Below are 21037 nucleotides of genomic sequence, written 5' to 3' on the forward strand. Positions count from 1 at the left end.
TTGTATATGGAGTGATAATGGCTGTGGTCATATCGAGAACAGAATGCTCCTGTTTTTTGTATATTTTCCTTGTTGATACTGGATTATTGGAAAGAATAGACCACAAATTCGACATATTTTTTCTGCATCTGAGACGGTCTTTGTGCAGTTATCAGCCCATATTTATACGTTTCCTTTGGCTGTCGTTAAAGTCGAGAGCATTTTCAGAACACAAGACAATGCGCCCGTTAGGACGTTAGTACCTTCTCCGTGTCAACTGCTGTGAATTTGCGGCTTATACTACCTGACGGTCACGTTTCTTATGACACTGGAATGGGCATTTACTTTCTCAATTATAAACCTAAAATCTTAATTTTTGGCAGTTAATAATTAAATTTCGAATTATTGGCTAAACAAATTTCAACAAAATTTACACTAGAAATTGCCGTGCAAATAGATTTGCAACATGTAAATTTAATCTTTTAATTTTTTTACGTATGTCATCGATTTGGTTTTCAGTCACGCAAGATTTCTTTAATGCTGCCACCGAGTATCTGACGGCCGATCCTCTAGCGCCAAAGAGAAGATCTTTCTCCACCCATGCAACCGCAGGTAGTTTATATCTGTCACCCGGGTGAGGTGTTTATCCTTGGTAAATAGTCTCTTCTTCTTTAAAAAAAGTGCTTGTAGGTTTCTTTGCTCCAGTCACACTGTATAGTCTACTTTCTTTTTCTTATTACTGAAGATGGTGTCAGATCAGCGGTTGTTTCCATCTTCAGCAATACAATGAACCTCCTTATAAATTTCCAACTGTAGTTTTCTTAACGACGCGGCTATTAAATATCGTACTTTCTGCTGACATGAATTTCTCGCTAGTTCTCATTTAGAACTCTGCTCAAGGACGTGGCTTAGGATCTCTGGTTCGCCACACCTTTCCCATCTACAAAAATCGTATGCTGGCTTATTCCAGGCACAGTTATAACTACTGAGATGTTGCGAGGCCTTTTTATACCATTTTTCCCTTCAGAATACGACATTCCATTTCGGGTGTTAATCCATGCGATACTTTTGATGTGTTGTTGATAAACCACATCTCCCTTCCTCTTTGGAGAATATTACACCATTATTCCTACGATGGCTGCCTTATTTCATTTCGAAAACAACGCCCCGATTTTTTTGCCCGTAATATTTATACGTTGTAATGTAGTGTCTTTTACTAGACGAAGGTCTTTACATAGAGCTTTTTAATGTTCGTTATCTACTCTACGCAGCCTCTGGTAATGTTGAAATGCTGAATATATGCTTCTCATTCCGCTATGATAAGACATAGCCCTTGTAAATTCCTTCGAGCGGACAGTCCTGTGGCGACCCAGTGATCTCCTTTGCTACTGATAGCAAAATTATCAACATTATCAGAAACTGGTATGAAATATTTTTCAACGGAGTTCCTTGGAGATGGTAGATTAAGTCGGGGCTGATACATTGAATAATTGTGATATTCAGCTTTCGGTCTGGTTTCAGTAGCATGGGAGCTGTCAAGGACTTGAGGTTGTTTCCTTAGTAATTTTTGCTTGGTCAAAAATATTTCGTCTCTATATGTTGCAACAGTTGATTATATCTTCAGGCTTTGATCGCTCAAGTGTGGTAGCTCTACTTATGATATCCTTCCCTTGACAGCGATTTCCTGCTTTAACATTTTTAGTTTCGCATTTTTAAGGATTAATGGTAAGTCTGATGGAAGAAAAAGCATTTATAGCGACTTTAAGTAGTGACTCTGTGATTATTAAATCTTTTGCTGCTAGACCGATAACGTCTGCAAACGTTCTTAACGACGGGTGACAGTTGATAACCTACTGCTTACCTAACTTCAACACTACTAAGTTCTGCGATAAAAAATGAATAATTCAGGAGAGATGGAAGATCCCTGTGCAACACGTTTCACCCGTTTTGTTAATGTCACATTCAACTCTGATAGTTTTTTCTTATATGAAATCGGTTGCTAGGTCTTGTGGGTGATTAAACATATTCATGAGATTAACGCATGTTTTCAGGTGCTCATAACCGGCATTTTCCTAGACTTCTAAATGTATATGAATATAACTCAGCACTTTCGTTTGTTTGCTTTCGTGGGACATATGTACCGAGGGGAAGGGTTATTATAAAGCCTCTCTATTGGGAGGAAAATTCTAAAAATATTCGTTATCACTTATCAGTTACTTACTCAGTGACGCATCTAAATAAATAAGATATGGTTATAGGCCTCCAGTTCGTTAAATCTTCACTTAATTGTTTACAACTAAGCACTGGCGACGATTTGTATGACTTAAAACAATAAATTAGGGCTATGAAGCCGATATGAGAGAGCGGAGCTTAGATAATACTATTTCTATATTTACCTTGTCAAAAGCACTGCTAAAGTCAATGAGTGTCAGTATCGTCACCTACCGTTTTTTCTGTGTTAGTCATTTGTTACCAGAAGAAGGGCAGTTGGAGTACTGTGTCCGTTTCTGAAGCCTGATTGCAATAGGTCAAAAAGAGAATGACTGGTTAAAATTCTACAAGCAGGCCGTGTACAAGTCGTTCAAGAACTTTCGAGAGAATGGATAAAATGGAAATAGGTCGGTAATGAGATGGCGTATTTGCTATAGTTCGCTTTAATATTAGGGTTACTGGAGCAGATTTCCATGCAGTTGGAATCAACCCTGTGCTTAGAAAGTAGTTTACAATGTGGATATTGATTAGTAGGACAGGGCCAATATTGATTTTATAAAGCCTATTGGGATGCTATCTGCTCCTTTAGCTTGTGACTTGACTGAATTCAAAATACGCTTTTCTTCATTTACACGGATAGAGTGAAATTAGAAATTATGTTGGTTTTCTGTTGGCTCATTGATTCCTTTTATATGGATATGACTTTAAAATTGAGATTATTTTATTAGGTTAATTACGAAGTGATAGTTTAGTGCACCGAAAGAAATAGTTTGCACATGAGGCTCCATACATTTTCCAACTACCACGGCTCGAAGTTGGTTCCAGGTGTCGCGTGTATTTAAGTTTCTTGTTACTTATTTTTATGTGTTTAAATTTGCTCTTGCGAATTAATAGCTTTGTTTTGTTACGTAAAAGACGATACTGTTCAAAGTGTATTTCATTGTTGCATTCCTATCACGTTTGTGTGGCAGCGACTAAGAATTGACCACATCATAGAATTTTGAGTGATGTAGGACATAAAGGTCATAAATCCCAGCAGATTCCAGGTAGTTTTGGACTTCGGTGAGGCAGACGATTCCAGTCTAATAGCTTTAATAGGTGAGAAGATCTAAATTTAGGAAATGTGCCTGTAGAGCTTCGGCAGCCTATGTTGCATGCCAGTGCTGGTCCTTTCCAACTGTCGGTATAGTTCAGAATTCGCTTTTAATCGGCAGATTTTCTCTGGAGAAGTCTAAGTCAATATATTTTTCTGAGGAGACGCCTTTAAGTTGTTCCAGGTCACCCATGGCATCTCTCTTCATTAGTAGCTGTTCAGCGCATCTCTGAAGAGGCTGTAAAGAACTTTAAGGCAGTCACAGAAGAAAATAGGATCAATGGACAGCAAATTCAATGCATTACATTGCAAACGATATAGCAGTGCTTGCAGATTCAGGGAAAGATAGATAGATAGATAGATAGATAGATAGATAGATGGATAGATATGGTTTATTTTAACTGGCAAAGTTAGGGACGCGTGTCCCTGCCTTACACTTAACCAGTGAATACATAACATCAAATGAAAATATTAAATAAAAACGGCACTGAAACAAATTACTATGCTACTATGCTGTCTTACTTTACATAAAATATCTCTTATAAGATACAATATAAATGAATATTTTGCTTCCTAAGAACAATAATATACAACCTACGAAGAAATTAAAATACAATGAATTAAAATATAAATAATATTGATAAACCTACTAATATTTACAATTTAAAGTGTCCAAGAATTGGAGAAATTGTTGTCTCCATCGCTAGATTCTAAGTTCAACATGAATGCAAATAAAACAAAAATTGTAATTGTGAGTAAACAATCAGAGCAAATTCGTGCGAACATAAAACCTTGTTGGCAGGACAAAGGTACAATTCACCAGTCTCTGTTATTTTAGAAGTTTGATCTGCAGCACAGAGTCAATAGGAGAATTGCACTAACCATACAAACGTTTCATATCAAGAGAAATTCTTTGGCTAGCAGACACATTGATTTTCAGATATGAAACAATTTTGTAAAATAATTCGTATGGAGTATTCTGTTGTATGGATGTGATCTTGGACAACTAACAGTGAGGCTCACAATTGACTAGACGCATCTGAAATGTGGTTATGGGGAAGAATGAAGAATAGAAGTATCCTGCAGAAAATTGAAAGAAGGAAGGAACCGAGCTGATATGGACGGGTAAATTTTAAAGACCTACCTAATGTCATACACTCCTGACAAATTTAATCAAAGGGAAAGTGAACGGAAAGGAAGGATCTGGGGTACCGATCATAAACAACGGCCATGATCTGATGCTAAAATATTCAGTATACTACAGATATGAAGAGTGAAAAGGTCGCATAGTTTAGGCGAGGTGTATCCTTTGTGAACTGACATGAGTAAAATACAAACACAGTAAAAATTACATAGAAATATAGAGCCTGTTTGAGAGGTAAATACAAATAACCTTACTGAAGGTAGGGATGAATATTCACAGTTCGTTAATTTTTAATATAGCGAATGGTTTGCCCCGGGGAAGGAGCTTGAATTAGAGTGATAGGTAGTAGCTTCGTTTGCTCTTTGGCTTATACTAACCGCCGTGCCATGGTTCAGGTATAATGTCAACACAGTTCCGCAGAACAGTTGTCAAGTTTTCAAATAACTCGAGCATTCACTACATCACATGCCATAAATTTAGTAGAGTGACGTCTGCATATCGTATCATTCGATTTACAATGAAGAATTCACTAGAACATTCTCAAACCCACAAACCAGGAAAGCATTATGCGTAAAAAAGTGGACACTCATTTTATTACAACATTAACATGTGTTTTTAACTTGTATCTCCTTAAATGACCCTTCAGTTTTAAAATTTTTGAATCAATTTTGATTATAACTGAAGATGACTAAAATTGAAGGCCGAAACATGTTCTTGTCTTTGAACTTGTAATTAATTAGCACGATACGTATTAAACAGGTGGACCTATTAATAAATTGTTTTATGAAAATCGAATCTCTGTGCATTATATTGTCAATACGGAACAATATGAAATGTATAATGTACTTACCTCTGTGAACTTAGCGTGTCTGGTGTACTCCTAAAACAAAGGGAAAGTATCTATTAAAATTTCTATAAACATATTGTCTAAACATTTCTAAAATCATAATTTCAATAACAGATAATAATAACAGGTAAGATACGTGAACTATCGAAACGAATATAGTGTATTGTTCAAAGAATTCTGAAACAGATTTAGAAAGAAGTTTTCTGAGTCATTGATAAACAAAAGCAACATTCAGCAAACCTCAACATATACTGTACTTGGAGAGGCTACCGAATAACACAAAATCGTTTGAAAACTATCATTTATTATTATTATGACAGTTAATCCCATTGACTGAATGGTCAGCGTACTCACTTTCAGCACAGATATTCGCGGGTTCAATCCCAGGCTGGGAAGTGTTATTATTATTATTATTATTATTATTATTATTATTATTATTATTATTATTATTATTATTATTATTATTATTTCCTGAATCAATGGAATATAATTTAATCGAAATCGACTTTCAACCTATTAGGTCGTGTTGCTTACATTTGATACGTGTTGAAGAGATGTTACGTACAGAACAAAAATGGCCAACCGGACACCAGTGGGATCCGAACCCACAACCTCCCGATTTCGCGTGGGATGGGAGCGAAGGGGGAGTGAGATATAAAAATAACCGTAAATAGTATCGAATCCATAGTTTTCGGGTTAGATAAGATCAATAGATACACTCCATATTTTTAAAGTCCAAGTTCAGCCCCCTTTGGCATAGGAATGAGAAAGGATTAAACAATAAAATGACCGAGTGACCGGGATTATGGATGTATGTGTGTATTTTCCAGCATAGCTGTCAAATAAGTTTCGTACTTACTACCTGTAAAAAATTCTGTTGGGGCGAGATACCCCTAGAATTCCTAGGGGAGGGGGTGAAGTATAAATATAACTAAAAACGACTGATATTAGTATCGAATCCATAGTTTTTAGGACTACTGATAAGATCTCAACCAAACTTGGTACACATATGACTTACTGTCAGAGGACTAACCGCATGGGGGTAAGACACCCTTAACACCCTTATTGGTAGGGGGTGAGCATTTGAGATAAAATAATAGCCGAAAATAGTGTCAAATCCATAGTTTTCGGTTTCGCTGAAATGAATAGTGATACTCCGGATTATTAAAGTTTTTAAAGAATGCCCCCTTTGGCATCGTGGATGAAAAAGGGTGAAAAAATAAAATGACCAAAACGACCAAGAATGCATGCGTATATTTCCCAGCATCAGTCAATTAAATTTGGTACAAATATTACTTAAAATCTGTGAAAATTGCTGTGGGTGAAAGACACCACCAAAACCCCTAGGGTAGTAGTGAAATATAAATATAGCTGAAAGCGACCAATAATGGTGTCGAATACATTGTTTCAGGACTTCTGGAGTGATTTGAACCAAATTACGTACACTTATGACATACTATCAGGAGACTAACCGTGTGTGGGTGAGATACCCTTAGCACCCCTAGGGGTAGGAGTTGGAGGGGGTGAGATATGAGCATATTCGAAAATAGTGTCACATTTATAGTTTTCGGGGCTGATGAATGGATAGTTACACTCCCGATGTCGTTCAATCCCAGCTTGAGCCTCCTTTCGGATAGGGGTGAGAAAAAGTGAAAAAGAAAATTTATAAATTGACCGAGAAAATGGACGTATGTATGTTCCATCATAGCTCTCAACCAAAATTGATACACTTGTGACTAACTATCAGGAGCCTAACCATGTGCGGGGTAAGATACCACTAACGACCCTAGGGGTAGGGGTTGGAGGGGGTGAGATATAGAAATTATCGAAAAGGGTGTCGAACTTATAGTTTTCAGAGTCGGTCAATGAATAGTGATACTCCAGATGTCATTTAAGCCTAAGATGAGCCCCAAACGCCAGGGGGGTGAGAAGGGGTGAAAAGGAAATTGTCCAAAATGACCGAAATTACGCGTGTATATGTGTTTCTTCCAGCATAGCCCTCATACAGTATTGGTACACATATGACTTACTCTCTGAAGAAAATACTGCTGGAGAAAAACACACCTACCACTCCTAGAGGAGGAGGTGAAATATATAAATGAACGAAAACTGACTGATATCAATGTTGAATCCAGTTTTACAAGGATGCTGAGTTGAACACTCCGGATGACATATAAGTCCATGTACAGCCCCCATCGCCAGGGGGTGAGAAGGGGTGAAAAAATTGTGTATGTATGTATGTATGTATGTTCCGGCATAGCTCTCAATAAAACTTGGTACACATATGATTTACAATCTCAAGAAAAATACTGTGGCTGTAAGACATTTCAAGCTTTCATTGGAGAGGTGGTATGGAATGACATTAGTAGGTGAATGATATTGAAAGGAGCCTCTTAAAAGTAGGAAAGATAATCATTTATGAGATACTGTCCGGCTCCATGGCTAAATGGTTAGCGTGATGGTCTTTGGTCACAGGGGTCCCGGGTTCGATTTTCCGCAGGGTCGGAAATTTTAACTTAAATTGGTTAATTTCGCTGGCACGGGGTCTGGGTGTGTGTCGTCATCGTCATCATTTAATCCTCATCACGACGCGCAGGTCGCCTACGGTAGTCACATCGAAAGACCTGCATCTGGCGAGCCGAACTTGTCCTCGGACCCTCCCGGCGCAAAAAGCCACACGCCATTTCATTTTTATGAGATACAATAATCAGAGAGGAGGAATTGGGGCAATCATTCACTTATAGGAAGGAAAATTAGGGATTGGAATAATTCATCAACCAACATCTATAAACTGCCATGTTATTTGAAACCATTTAAGAACAAGGTACATAAATAATTGATACGGAAACTGCTACCAACGAGAGAGCTCTAAATGATGACTGATACCACTAGCAAAAGTGAAGTAGATGAAATAGGCTCTACCTATACAGTTTTAACCCGGATATCTGCTCCTTCGAACCTTCTTAATCAGTACTTGTATTGCGATCAGAAGCTTACTCCATTCAAACTACATATGCGTTGAAAGAATGTCATTTATACATTCATCGACTATCAGTGTATGAATGTTTTCCTCTACGTGCTTGGTATTGTCATTATGGAGTATACCAACACTAAAACACACAATGTTATTGTATTGAAACACAACATCGGGTCGTTTTCGATCCTTGAATTCCTTCTGGCTGAAAACAAAATCATACATTTTACTTATTGAGTAATACTTCTGTATGTTCTAAACGGCTTCATATGAAAGCTACTGGAGACATTATTTCAATATTGAGGAATTAATTGAAGTTTTGTATCTACTATCTACTTTATTCAGTGAACCTATAAGTAGTTTTGTTACAAGAATGTGTCATATTTACACACCCATATTCCTCTTTACTGACTGATTTACTTTTCAATATTAACCCTGATAACATCTTCAAGCGGACCAAGACATACTATATTACTCCACTTAGCGCCAGCACTCGCAATACGTCATACCCTGAAATCATCAAATGGCCAAGGGGAAGAATAGTCTCCAGGAAATTTTTCTCCTTCTTTTACACGACTTGGGCGAGCTTGCTATTCTCCTAGGGAACATTACAGGACTCGCCTCACAAGACGTCACCCCTTACCTCTTATCTCTTTTGGAGAAATATCCTCCTATCATTAATTCCAGTCCACTTCCACCAACTCTCATTCTCGATAAATTTCTTAAATTACCTTCAGGTAGTGCAGAGCTTAATATTCTCCCAGGAAACATTACTCGCTTCAAGAGAGGCTCTTATCTCTTCAGGACAAATACCCTCCTGTCATTTTTACCAATGTGGTTCTATCAACAATCATTCTTGATATCTTTCTTCAATTTCTTCCAGGTAATGTATAGATTTAATTCACGTTCGTCAATGTTCGGCCTCATAATAGAATAGTAATAATAGCATTAATAGTAATAATAATAATAATAATAATAATAATAATAATAATAATAATAATAATAATAATAATAATAATAATGGTATGGAATCAGCCTCCGTGAGCGGCGATTTCAATCTTAAGCCATCCGACTGCTTTCTCGTCAGTTGCGACTTTCCGTTTCACTCCAGACGTACCTATAGCGTACACAGAATCACTCTTAAGCGTCTATTTCTGAGTTTCAATGAATGTTATCGAGTGGACAACAAATGTGTCACCCGAGATCCTTTACATGCCGACACCGTACGACATGTCCGACTCGTTGGCTGAATGGTCGAGTTCTATTCCCGGCCGTGTCGGGGATTTTAACCTTCATTGGTTAATTTCAATGGCTCGAAGGCTGGATGCTTGTGCTGTCCCCAACATCTCTGCAACTCACACACCACACATAACACTATCCTCTACCACAATAACACGCAGTTACCTAGACATGGCAGATGCCGCCCACCCTCATCGGAGGGTCTGCCTTACAAGGGCTGCACCCGGCTAGAAATAGCTACACGAAATTATTAGTATACCCTAGGACATGGAGTGGCGGATGGACTTTAGTCTACCCTTAAAAAATCCGACTTCCTCTGCCGGTTTGAACTCGCGATCTTGCGATCTGGAAGCCGTCACTCTATCACTGATCCGCAGAGGGAGCTCTCACGACATAGATATATGATAATGGAGTACACGTAAAGTATTACGTGTTATTCATTCAGTATACGTCACTGTATTTCAAACATGTTTATAGAAGTTGCACTATAGGCCAATGTCGAGAGGCACATAGTGACGCTAAATCCACACTAGTTTCAAAATATAGAGTACACAGAATCACTCTTAAGCGTCTATTTCTGAGTTTCAATGAATTTTATCGAGTGGACATCAAATGTCTCACCCGAGATCCTTTACATGCCGACACAGTACGACATGTCTGACATCGCAGGCATTTTTCATGTTAGTCAGTTCAACAACATCACTTCTAAGGTCGATGGGCAAAGACAGCACTCGTAGGACTGAGGTAAATATGGCATAAGTACTCATTTCTTCCAATGACCGCATTCGATTTGTGACACTGCCACGAGAAATATGGCGAGAAGATGTCGCCGTTCATATCTGAAGGCGTCAGAGTTTGGAAAAATTCCAAGGAGACACAAATGGTTGCCGATCGACGACAGACGAAACACCCCTGCAAAAAAATCATAATGAGGGTCGGTTTTGTTGCTTTCAGCACGTCGTAGGCCCACCGTTAGTGTCATATCGTTCCAACAGGATCTTCGGAAGGTCATCGGAGCGAACGTGTCAAACGGGCTAGTGCAAATTCGGGTGTACAATAGAGGACTGATGTCAAGAAAGCCTGCTTCAAAAAATCTCTTAAATCACACAATGGGGAAAGTCGTGAGAGGCGAACAACAACTCGTAGAGCAAGAATCAAGAAACAGTGGAAGCTTACGGTCTTTTCTGATAGGATCAATGTTAGTTTGTACCTATACAGAAAAAACATAGGAGCCTGGAGACGATCTGAGAGATATGGAACGAGCCTGGCGTACCACGAGCTGTAAGGGGTTTCCGTCATGATTTGGGACGGCATCATGTCTGTTCAACTTACGCCTGTAATTCCTATCTAGGGTATTAATTAAGAATGTTCTGTTATATAGAGAAAACATCATATAACCTATAGTTTCATGATTTGTTGCCACTATGGGTGACGGATTTACACTGGTGTATATCGAGCCAGAGTGGTGAATCAGTTTCTTACGATACATGAAATGTAGCAAATGGAGTTCCCAGTGAAAAAGCAATTGCCCACCACCCTAATCGTCCTGATAACCTTCAGCAATTGACTGAAGCTGCTATTCAAACGTGGGATAATGTGCCCCAAAACAAGTGGGATTTTTTTTACTGAATATGCCTCGTCGTCTTCAAAAATGAGTTATGGCCTCATTTAGTTGGATACAGTACCGATCTGCCACAAAATTAACTACAGTTTTGTGTTCAACTTCCCATATTACGAACTTTGTGCTTTTGTTGCATTTCTGCTGTTTTTGCATGTCTAATTACATGCTGCTTTTCTTTGTTTATACCTTTTAATGCATAATAAATGTATATAGCGCGGCTCCATGGCTAAATGGTTAGAGTGCTGGCCTTTGGTCACTGGGGCCCTGGGTTCGATTCCCAGCAGGGTTGGAAATTTTAACCATATTTGGTTAATTTTATTGGCACGGGGATGGGTGTGTGTGACGTCTTCATGATCGTTTAATCCTCATCAGGATGCGCGGGTCGCCTACGGCCGTCAACTCAAAAGCCCTGCATCTGGCAAGCCGAACTTGTCCTCGGACACTCCCGGCACAAAAAGCCATACGCCATTTCATTTCCATTTCAACGTGCATACACATAGAAAAATGAAAATTGCTTTAAACTGGAATATAGAAATCATTTTTAGCGCTGTATTTGAAGGTGAAATGACCTCTTTCCAACACAGCATCGCCGATCGTAACCGCATACTTACTTCATCACGTCTCATAGAGTTTCATTTTTCTCACAATGTATTTTCTACGCTAAATACAGTTTATAAGTTACATAGGTAACAATATGTTTCCTATGTCATTCGTCCCCTTACTCCTCTTTCTCATCATGTCTAGTTAAATATGGCACAACAATAAAGAAATAAATAAAAAGTGAATACGAGATGATAGAATTTACAAATTGCGATAGAGGAACGTAGCCAAATGTGATCACAGAAAAGGAGATTCAATGAGATCACATCGCAACTTACATGAAATTCTGCTGATATAATTTACAAACAATGAGATAGTCATCAGCTAAAAAGTAGGTAGGAGTTATAATAGAAATTCTGAAATCGACATCGGAATATGTGAAAAACTCAGGAAGATATACTGTATCGGTTGAATCAAACGGTTTGAGCATCCCCTGTAAAGGTTGAACTGTGCAATAAATCTGCGTTCATAATCGTATTCGTCAGGTGTTTCTTCTCTCATTCCCAGAGAGCGATGAACAGACGTCAGCCAACAGCATATACTCCCTCCACCGCATTGTCTCCAGTCTGCAAGCCACGGTGTCATGCGATATTTCCAGCCTCAGTTTAGGAAGCTCATTTTTTGGTACACGATGTTGTTCGTACACGGTATGCAATCCGTCAACGTAATTTCAAGTAACTTGCAAAGTGATATCACTGAAGCTTCTGTTGTTAGCAAAGCAAAGCAAAGCAAAGCAAAGTCGCCTCCGTACAGGCCATGAAGGCCCTTGGAGGAGTGGAAGGTGAAGGCTTCCACCATTGTTAACCGCGGCACGTGATGGGGTAGAGTGGTTAGCTCTACACCCGGCTGCCTTTGCCCCCACGAATTAACCTCGTACTCAATTTAGTGTAGGCTGAGTGAACCTCAGGGCCATATGCACCTCCGGAAGTGGAAAACTCGTTTCTTAAATTTTACGACTTCCTGACAGGGATTCGAACCCACGTCCTTCCGGGCGAACCGAGCACGCCTTTACCGCCTCGGCTAGGCAGCCCCCTTCTGTTATTAGAGAGGGAGTATTACTTGAAAATGGGTATATCAAAAACAAAAGTCTTGGAATTTTGACCAACGGAATCTGATTCTCCAGGAAATATTCGATTAGGAAATGTTTTAAATCTAATAAACGGGTAATGCAATGTGGGTTCCAGGATAAGCAACCAACAGATGAGGGGGAAATAAAAGGAAGACTGTATCATGCAAGGAGTGATGTTCTTAAGAGAAGAGATATGGTCCCCTCATATATACGTGTGAACAAATTACTTTTCTAAACACTGTTTTTAGTATACATTGCTAAATACAAGGTGCTAAAAGTGCCAAAACATAAACTGAGTGACTCGAAGTACGAAGTAGCTCCATGTACTTTTAATTTAGCCCTAACAGGCTGCTACACTTCTTCAAAAGCTACAGTAGATGCTCAGGAACAGGGATACCAATTACAGTGCCTTGCGTACCTTTATTGTCTGATGGCAGCCATACTTATACTAGAACAGCATTGAGAGTCATTGTGAATCGTAGACAGAGATGTGTCACAGTAAACCAATCATATTTTTAGTGAAATAGTATATGTTCTACATTCAATATGGTATTAGCAGTGCAATATATGAAATGGGCAGTTTATTTCCGAAGGAATTTGCATCTGCATTCAGTAAAAATCTCAAATCCCGAAACTTTGTTCCCGACAAATTCTCATACGTTTCGGAACACAAATACACAGAGTTGTCGTATTTAAACATTGTCAAGTGTAACCACACATAACCAGTATCGAATTCGATATATCGGGAACAGAAATACAAGGAGTGGTTACTGCGCCACTGAAGTCAGCTATAGTAACTGAAATAAGCAGGGAAAGATGAATTAAAATTCAGTTAAGAGGGCATGAAGGTCCTTCATTACCATTGCCAAAAATGATAAAATCGACACCTAATAATGAAAACCTCGTATATATGACTTAAATAATTTTCAAGAGAAGCAAAAACCTAGTTTTCCTTCGACATTTCATTTAATAGGTTTATTGGCAATTTTCTGTTGCACATCACCACAGAAATATAGATGTAATAACAACTTACCAAATTTTTGCTTTACACCTGTTACGGGACGTTCGAATTTTTCGTACTTCGGTGGTTAAGAGTTGCGAATTATTCGTTATATTTTAATACATTTTAGAGGTTCTGGTGCAACTCATATTGCTGAAATCTGGAAATAATATATTTTTACTTGAAAATACTAGTTAACTAAAGTGACTGCAACATATAATTTGTCAATTTGAATTTTATAAGTAACTGTTGTATTTAATATAGTAGTATCATTGTTTATTTATTTAATGAGTATCTTTATTTTCGTCGTGGTGTAACTTGACGTATGAGGTTTTCAATTGTTGGTCCAAAATGTATCAATTTCAGAAAAGTTACCTATGAGATTTTAATAATAATAATAATAATAATAATAATAATAATAATAATAATAATGTTATTGGCTTTACGCCCCACTGTTTCAATGGTTTTCGAAACCGCTGAGTTGGCGGAATTTAGTACCGCGGGAGTTCTTTTACGTGCTAGTAAATCTACCAACACGAGGCTGACATACTTGAGCACCTTCAAATACTATCGGACTGAGCCAGGATCGAACCTACGAAGTTGGAATCAGAAGTCCAGCGCCTCTATCGCCTGAGCCCTTCGGCTCGGCAAATATGGGGTTTTCATTCTTATGTGTCGATATGCTCCACTATCTTTGAAACCTCGATAGAAATAATTTTGAGATATTTAGCATCTTGTTTAAGTTCACTCAACCACAATCAAATTGCCTTTTAAGTAAGATTTATTAAGGTTTATTATTTATTTGGCAGGTTCGATCCTGGCTCAGTCCGGTGATATTTGAAGGTGCTCAAATATGTCAGCCTCGTGTTGGTAGATTTACTAGCACGTAAAAGAACTCCTGCGGGATTAAATTCCGGCACCTCGGCGTCTCCGAAGACCGTAGATGTAGTTAGTGGGACGTAAAGCAAGTAACATTATTAATATCATTTATTTATTATTATTTTTTTGCTGGTGGCTTTACGTCGCACCGACACAGATAGGTCTTATGGCGACTGTGAGATAGCAAAGACCTAGGAGTGGGAAAGAAGCGGCCGTGGCCTTAATTAAGGTACAGCCCTAGCATTTGACTGGTGTGAAAATGAGAAACCACGGAAAACCATCTTCAGGACTGCCGACAGTGGGATTCGAATCCACTATCTCCCGGATGCAAGATCACAGCCACGCGCCTCTAACCGCACGGCCAACTCGCTCGGTTCATCATTTATGAGGAGAATGTGTGTTATACTGAGTGACTCAAAAATCATGTCTTATCTCAGTATATGTGAACTATAGGAGTTAGCATGACTGTATTGTGTAAACATGTACATTTTTTAAATGTGTTTCTATGCCGAGATACTTGTAACATCTGTGTGTTTGTTTAACCCAGGAGCACTCAGCATTAATATTTTAAATAAAACATAAAGCTTTATCTATGGCGGATTAAATGGACTCACTGTGCCATCAAAAATTCAGGTCGAATCACTTATTTATTGGTACCTTCATGTTTGCTATGAGATGTTGAAGTTTTAGCAGCAAATGCAATCCGGCTTACACGCGAGCTGCAAAAGCATGAGTATAGACAAGGAGCCAGCAATTACCTGTCACTCTTCATCCGTCTCCGTAGCGTAACGGCTAGTGCTATTAGATGCCGTTCTCGGAACCCTGGGTTCGGTTCCCGGTACTGCCAGATATTTAAGAATGGCAGGAGGGCTGGTATGTGGTTGAAATGGTACATGTAGCTCACCTGCATTATGGGTGTGCCTGAAAAGAGCCGCAGCACCTCGGGATTAGGACACCAGTTTACGTACTTACTCTTCATCCGACGCAAAGAGGAGTATTTGTGCGTAAAAGCAGGTCAAAAGTCGGAAGTAAAGAGTTCGTCAAAGGGTCCATAGTAACGATATTACAAAACATCAACAAACATCACGTCACCTCATGGCTTCCCTGCAGTCCCATTCTCCTTGCTGGCAGAAGAGCTCCAGTCACTGTTTGAGTCAAACGTGCTTATTCTTCTCGTTGTCGTTTGTAATACAGTTTATTATTTTATTTAGGTTGTTTTACGTAGACTTGAAAAGTGATTCTTACGGAATGGGAAGTACAAGGTACATACACTACTGTAGTACTTTTGTATTATATTTTGGCTTAAATGGTTATACTTTCAGTCTGTGATAAATTATATACAAAAAGTAATATTTCAAATAATGGTGTGTATGTCCTGGGAACCATCGGATAACATTTTCTTCTCTATCATAAAATCTTTGTTTTAAATTACTAAAGAAGTAAAGTTTGAGCAAGTACCCTGTATGTGCTACTTTCATGAATATCTATTTGAAGTTAGAGAGTATCCCTGTTTTTTTTTTTTTGTAGTTAGAGAGTGCCCTTGACATTTTATATGACAGTACGTACATTTTCTTTCACAATCTCTTAAGATGTTAAAGGAAATAAATAGAATAGCATTGTACGAACTGACGAAAGAATCTTTAAAGATAAAAGAGAAGATACGTTGTTTTATGCGGAAAAGAAACTTATACAGATCACTAAATATCAAAAAGGCAAACATAGTTGGTTTAAAGCCTTCCTCAGCCATTTTAAGACTGATTTCAGGAATAAATGGATATATACTAATAAAAATAACCCTTTTAATCAAAACAAAATGTGCCTTAACGCTCCTATCAGTTTAACTTCTAGGACTGTACCGAAGTCGGGCCGACCAAGGAAAGAACTCGTGAAACTGAGTGACTGTAGCAAGTGGCGGAAAACTAAAGATTTTCTGGAGTATAAGCCTGCTAATGTGTTCAAATATGCCGCTGGTATGAGTCAACGTTCTGAGAGGAATAGTGCGGCAGCTAGAATAATAAAATATATAATTGTCTCACCAACACGGGCTTCAAAATTCCGCATTGTTATATCCAGTGTGAGAAAGCAAACAGTAAAGATACGCACACAGTCTGAGTAATTAGCAATATTTGTAGAAGGCGAGTTCACAAGGAAACAATGGAAAATATTACATAATGTGAAGACGAGCATTTACCCCTTATATTCCCTATTAAAGAAGGAAAATCTCTATCCAAGAGTATAGAGAACGCGTGTGCTGTAACTGACCTTCAGTAATTACATCGCCATACTTCTATGTGATTGTGTAAGTATTCGGAAGAAGTTAAAGAAAATTTACCAGATGAAAAGCTTAATACGGAACTTATAACGGGATTTAATTGTTCCCAACATACTCATTTTAAACAGAAATTTTATAACAGCCCTGACAGTGATATATTCCAAAGTTCTCTTGTTCCTTTCCAGACTGGTAATTAATAACCATAATGTGAAATAAATTATAAGGCAGAATCCAGTGCCTTCATTCACCAGGTACGGCAGGCCAGTTCGAATCCAATTTATTCATGAAACGAAATACATCATGAATTACGAAATACAGTGTCATGTCTTAGAAGATAAGTCAAAGTATTACCGAAAATCTCGAATTGAAACATCCATTGGAACGCTACACTTTCAAATTACTCTGTCAACTGCGATGGTCGGTGGTTAGGTTAGTAATGCTGCAACTAGTACATCTTCAACAGTACTGTGCTACATCAGTGAGAAAACTTCCAAACATTTCAACAATCTACAAGAAACCATGGAAAAAATTCCTGAAACTTTTAGAGTTGATTTGTCAATTATTCAGGCAAGAAATCGTTTCTTTGGTTCTCTCCTTCACCTGTAGTATAAAATACCTATAAAGAAGTGGCAGGCCAGGACAAATGAGAAAAGTAGGCAACTTTTCAAACGAACGACGGAAAATATTCAAAAATAATTTAAAAAAATAAATTGGACAAATGACGGAAACACATCAAGCAGAAATTTTTCGAATCCCCAGGCAGGCAGCAAATTCAAATTGAAATTATGTAAGTTTCAAATAACGTTGTAAATTATTTCTTGAGAACACAAAATTGACGTCAAGAAGTTTATTGTGTACTGTCAAGAAACTGCTGAACTCTATATGAAGTTATATGGTTGGCATCCAATGACATCTACATCTACACAAGATTCTTAATAATGTTACTTGCTTTACGTCCCACTAACTATACTTTTACCGAGCTCGATAGCTGCAGTCGCTTAAGTGCGGCCAGTATCCAGTAATCGGGAGATAGTGGGTTCGAGCCCCACTGTCGGCAGCCCTGAAGATGGTTTTCCGTGCTTTCCCATTTTCACACCAGGCAAATGCCGGGGCTGTGCCTTAATTAAGGCCACGGCCGTTTCCTTCCACTTCCTAGGCCTTTCCTATCCCATCGTCGCCATAAGACCTATCTGTGTCGGTGCGACGTAAAGCAAATAGAAAAAAAAACTATACTTTTACGGTTTTCGTCGGAGATGTCGAGGTGCCGGAATTTAGTCCCTCAGGAGTTCTTTCACGTGTCAGTAATTCTATCGACACGGTGCTGACGTGTTTGAGCACTTCCAAATACCACCTGGCTGAGTCAGGATCTAACTTGCCTAGTTGGAGTCAAAAGGCCTGCACCTCAACCGTCTGAGCCACTCAGCTCAGCCACACGATTCTTGAGCATGGTGCCTGAGTTATAGCAGATACACTTATACCGATTGGCCAATATATCTCTCAATACATCTCTTTTGCTTGCAGAAACAGACAGTAACAAAAAGGGTGAGGAGGAAGAACTAGAATCCGAAGAATAACAAGATTCGAATTAGAGTTTGTAAGAATGCATTACTTCGTAAAACGTCCGACTCGTTGGCTGAATGGTCAGTGTACTGGCCTTCGGTTCAGAGTGTCCCGGGTTCGATTCCCGGCCGGGTCGGGGATTTTAACCTGTATTGGTTAATTCCAATGGCCCGGGGACTGGGTGTTTGTGCTGTCCACTCACACACCACACACAACACTATCCTCCACCACAATAACACGCAGTTACCTACACATGGCAGATGCCGCCCACCCTCGTCGGAGGGTCTGCCTTAAAAGGTCTGCAACCGGCTAGAAATAGCCACACGAAATTATATATTATATACTTCGTAAAACTTCATAACAATATATTACTACTTCACAAACAATCTATTTTAATTGTATTTTCAGTCAGGAAAAGTCATAAAATGTTATAGACAAGGTTTCAAATTAAAATACTCCAATGTGGCACGTCGAGTAGAAGAGACAGTCAACGGTTGCCGAGTAGACTCGGGCTTGCAAGTGGCCACGGCATGGGTGGTCCGAGAGCTCTGCCCTCCGACCGACCAACAGAGCAGAGGATGAGTGGCCACGGCTCTACCATGGTTCTACGCCCCTGCATTCGGGAGACGTAGAGGGGCTGGTCCCCCACCGGCGGCTGTCCTGAGAGTAGTATTCCATGGTTCTCCATTCTCCTAATCTCCCCTAATCTTCCCCACACATCTCCAACACCACCACAAATCTAATGGCCTGAGATACGACATCTAAGAGGCCCGCCTTCCCCTTCAGGGGAGGAATTAAAACAACTTTTTTATTATTATTAGTATTAGTAGTAGTAGTAGTAATAGAAGAAGAAGAAGAAGTAGTAGAATAACATACGCGTCTTTAGGACGTGGCCCTTAAACTTAACAGTAATGGCAAAGGTATAAAGTGTGAAATTTCCAATATTGTATTTCGTAAACTGGTATGGGTAGAAAGAAGGCTTATTAAAACGAAATATTATCTATTTAGCAAGGATATCTCTGACGAAGTAAAGGAAAATGACCGAACCAATGAATAATAATGTTGAGAGCCATAACTCTGAGATAATAAAATGCAGAAATGTTTAAACCATCTCCGAAGATGGGTCACTCCAAGCATTCATATGCCTGCACACTGCGGTTTATGCTAACTTGAATAGTTTACATAGGATGTTGCACAAAGTTGGTAATGTGAGATTATGAGCACAAAAATTATCTTTCAACGTGTGTTTTGGGGCAGATTATCCCACTCTTGGATAGCAGCTTCAGTTACACTCACTAACCACTTGGTCTCGTTGGGCACGAGCATTATCATCCACTAGTGTAAAGCCGCCCCCAGGAGCATAAATTACAGGTTAGAGAATGACCTATCTGTATACAAGATCAGTCACGCTGCCCTCGATAGGGATTAGAAGTGGTTTAAAAGGACGTTTTGGTACGGATACCCTTTATATCAGTCCTTCATCATGCAGGCAGTTTCTCACTGTATGACCTGATGCATGTACTTCGGTGACCCTCTGAAGAACCTGGCAGAACAAGGTAGCAGTAGCAGTGAGCTTAAGACGTGTGAAAGCAACAAGCTCTTTTGCTTGGGCGTCCATTGTCGATCAGTCGATCTGTGTCTCTTTAATTTTTTTTACCTCAGAAGACATCACTCTGACTTTCTCCAACACGAGCGGCAACTTCCACTTGAACCAACCATATGAACTTGTCTAGGTAGCCATACTCGTTCTAGTAATGCTAGCGTGAAGCTTTCTTCTGAAATTCGTGGAATACAAAGCTTCTATGCTTAATTACAAGAACGCGTAAGCCACACTTTATATTTTTCTGTAACTTAATAAACTCGAGAAGTGTTCCGGAATGAACTCCTTAACAACTCCTTCATGAATTTAGGCAAATAATTCCTAAATATTTTTCTGGATGAATTTCGAAATATTCCAAATTTGACTTTTATAGTTGTAACTTCCCTTAGGCCACCTTAGCAGTCCAGCTCCATGGCTAATTGATTAGCATATTGGCCTATCGTCCAAGGGGCCTCGGGTGCGTCGTAGATTTTAACTTCCATTAGTTAATTTCTATGGCTCGGTGGCTGGGTGTTTGTGCCATCGTTAGCATTAGAATTCATCCCAGGTTGAGCTCCATCCTCACAGACACGGTGGTCACATATGCGGTGTCAAACCAAATGACCTACACCAGGCCTATCCGGGGGCCACGCGCTATTATTATTATTATTATTATTATTATTATTATTATTATTATTATTATTATTATTATTATTATTATTATTATTAACACAAAGCATTGATTATTATTAGTCTACCTTCACACGCAATAAAACCTCTAAGACTTGGCACCGAGCGAGTTGGCCGTGCGGATAGAGGTGCGCAGCTGTGAGCTTGCATTTGGGAGGCAGTGGGTTCGAACCCCACGGCCGGCAGCCCGGAAGATAGTTTTCAGTAATTTCCCATGTTTACACCAGATAAACGCTGGAGCTGTACATTAAATAAGACCACGGACGCTTTCTTCCCAATC

General features: G+C 39.1%; 1 protein-coding gene across 1 annotated transcript in view; it reads right to left on the minus strand.

The window, feature by feature from the left end:
- LOC136876547 (phosrestin-2) overlaps nucleotides 1-21037 on the minus strand; it is a 230598-nt gene that overhangs the window by 108456 nt on the left and 101105 nt on the right. The window contains exon 2 of the mRNA XM_067150587.2: nucleotides 5278-5307. Within this exon, the coding sequence (XP_067006688.2) occupies nucleotides 5278-5307 (30 nt within the window). The remainder of the gene's footprint in view (nucleotides 1-5277; nucleotides 5308-21037) is intronic.

Source organism: Anabrus simplex, chromosome 1 (assembly GCF_040414725.1).
Source record: "Anabrus simplex isolate iqAnaSimp1 chromosome 1, ASM4041472v1, whole genome shotgun sequence".
NCBI classification, from domain to species: domain Eukaryota; kingdom Metazoa; phylum Arthropoda; class Insecta; order Orthoptera; family Tettigoniidae; genus Anabrus; species Anabrus simplex.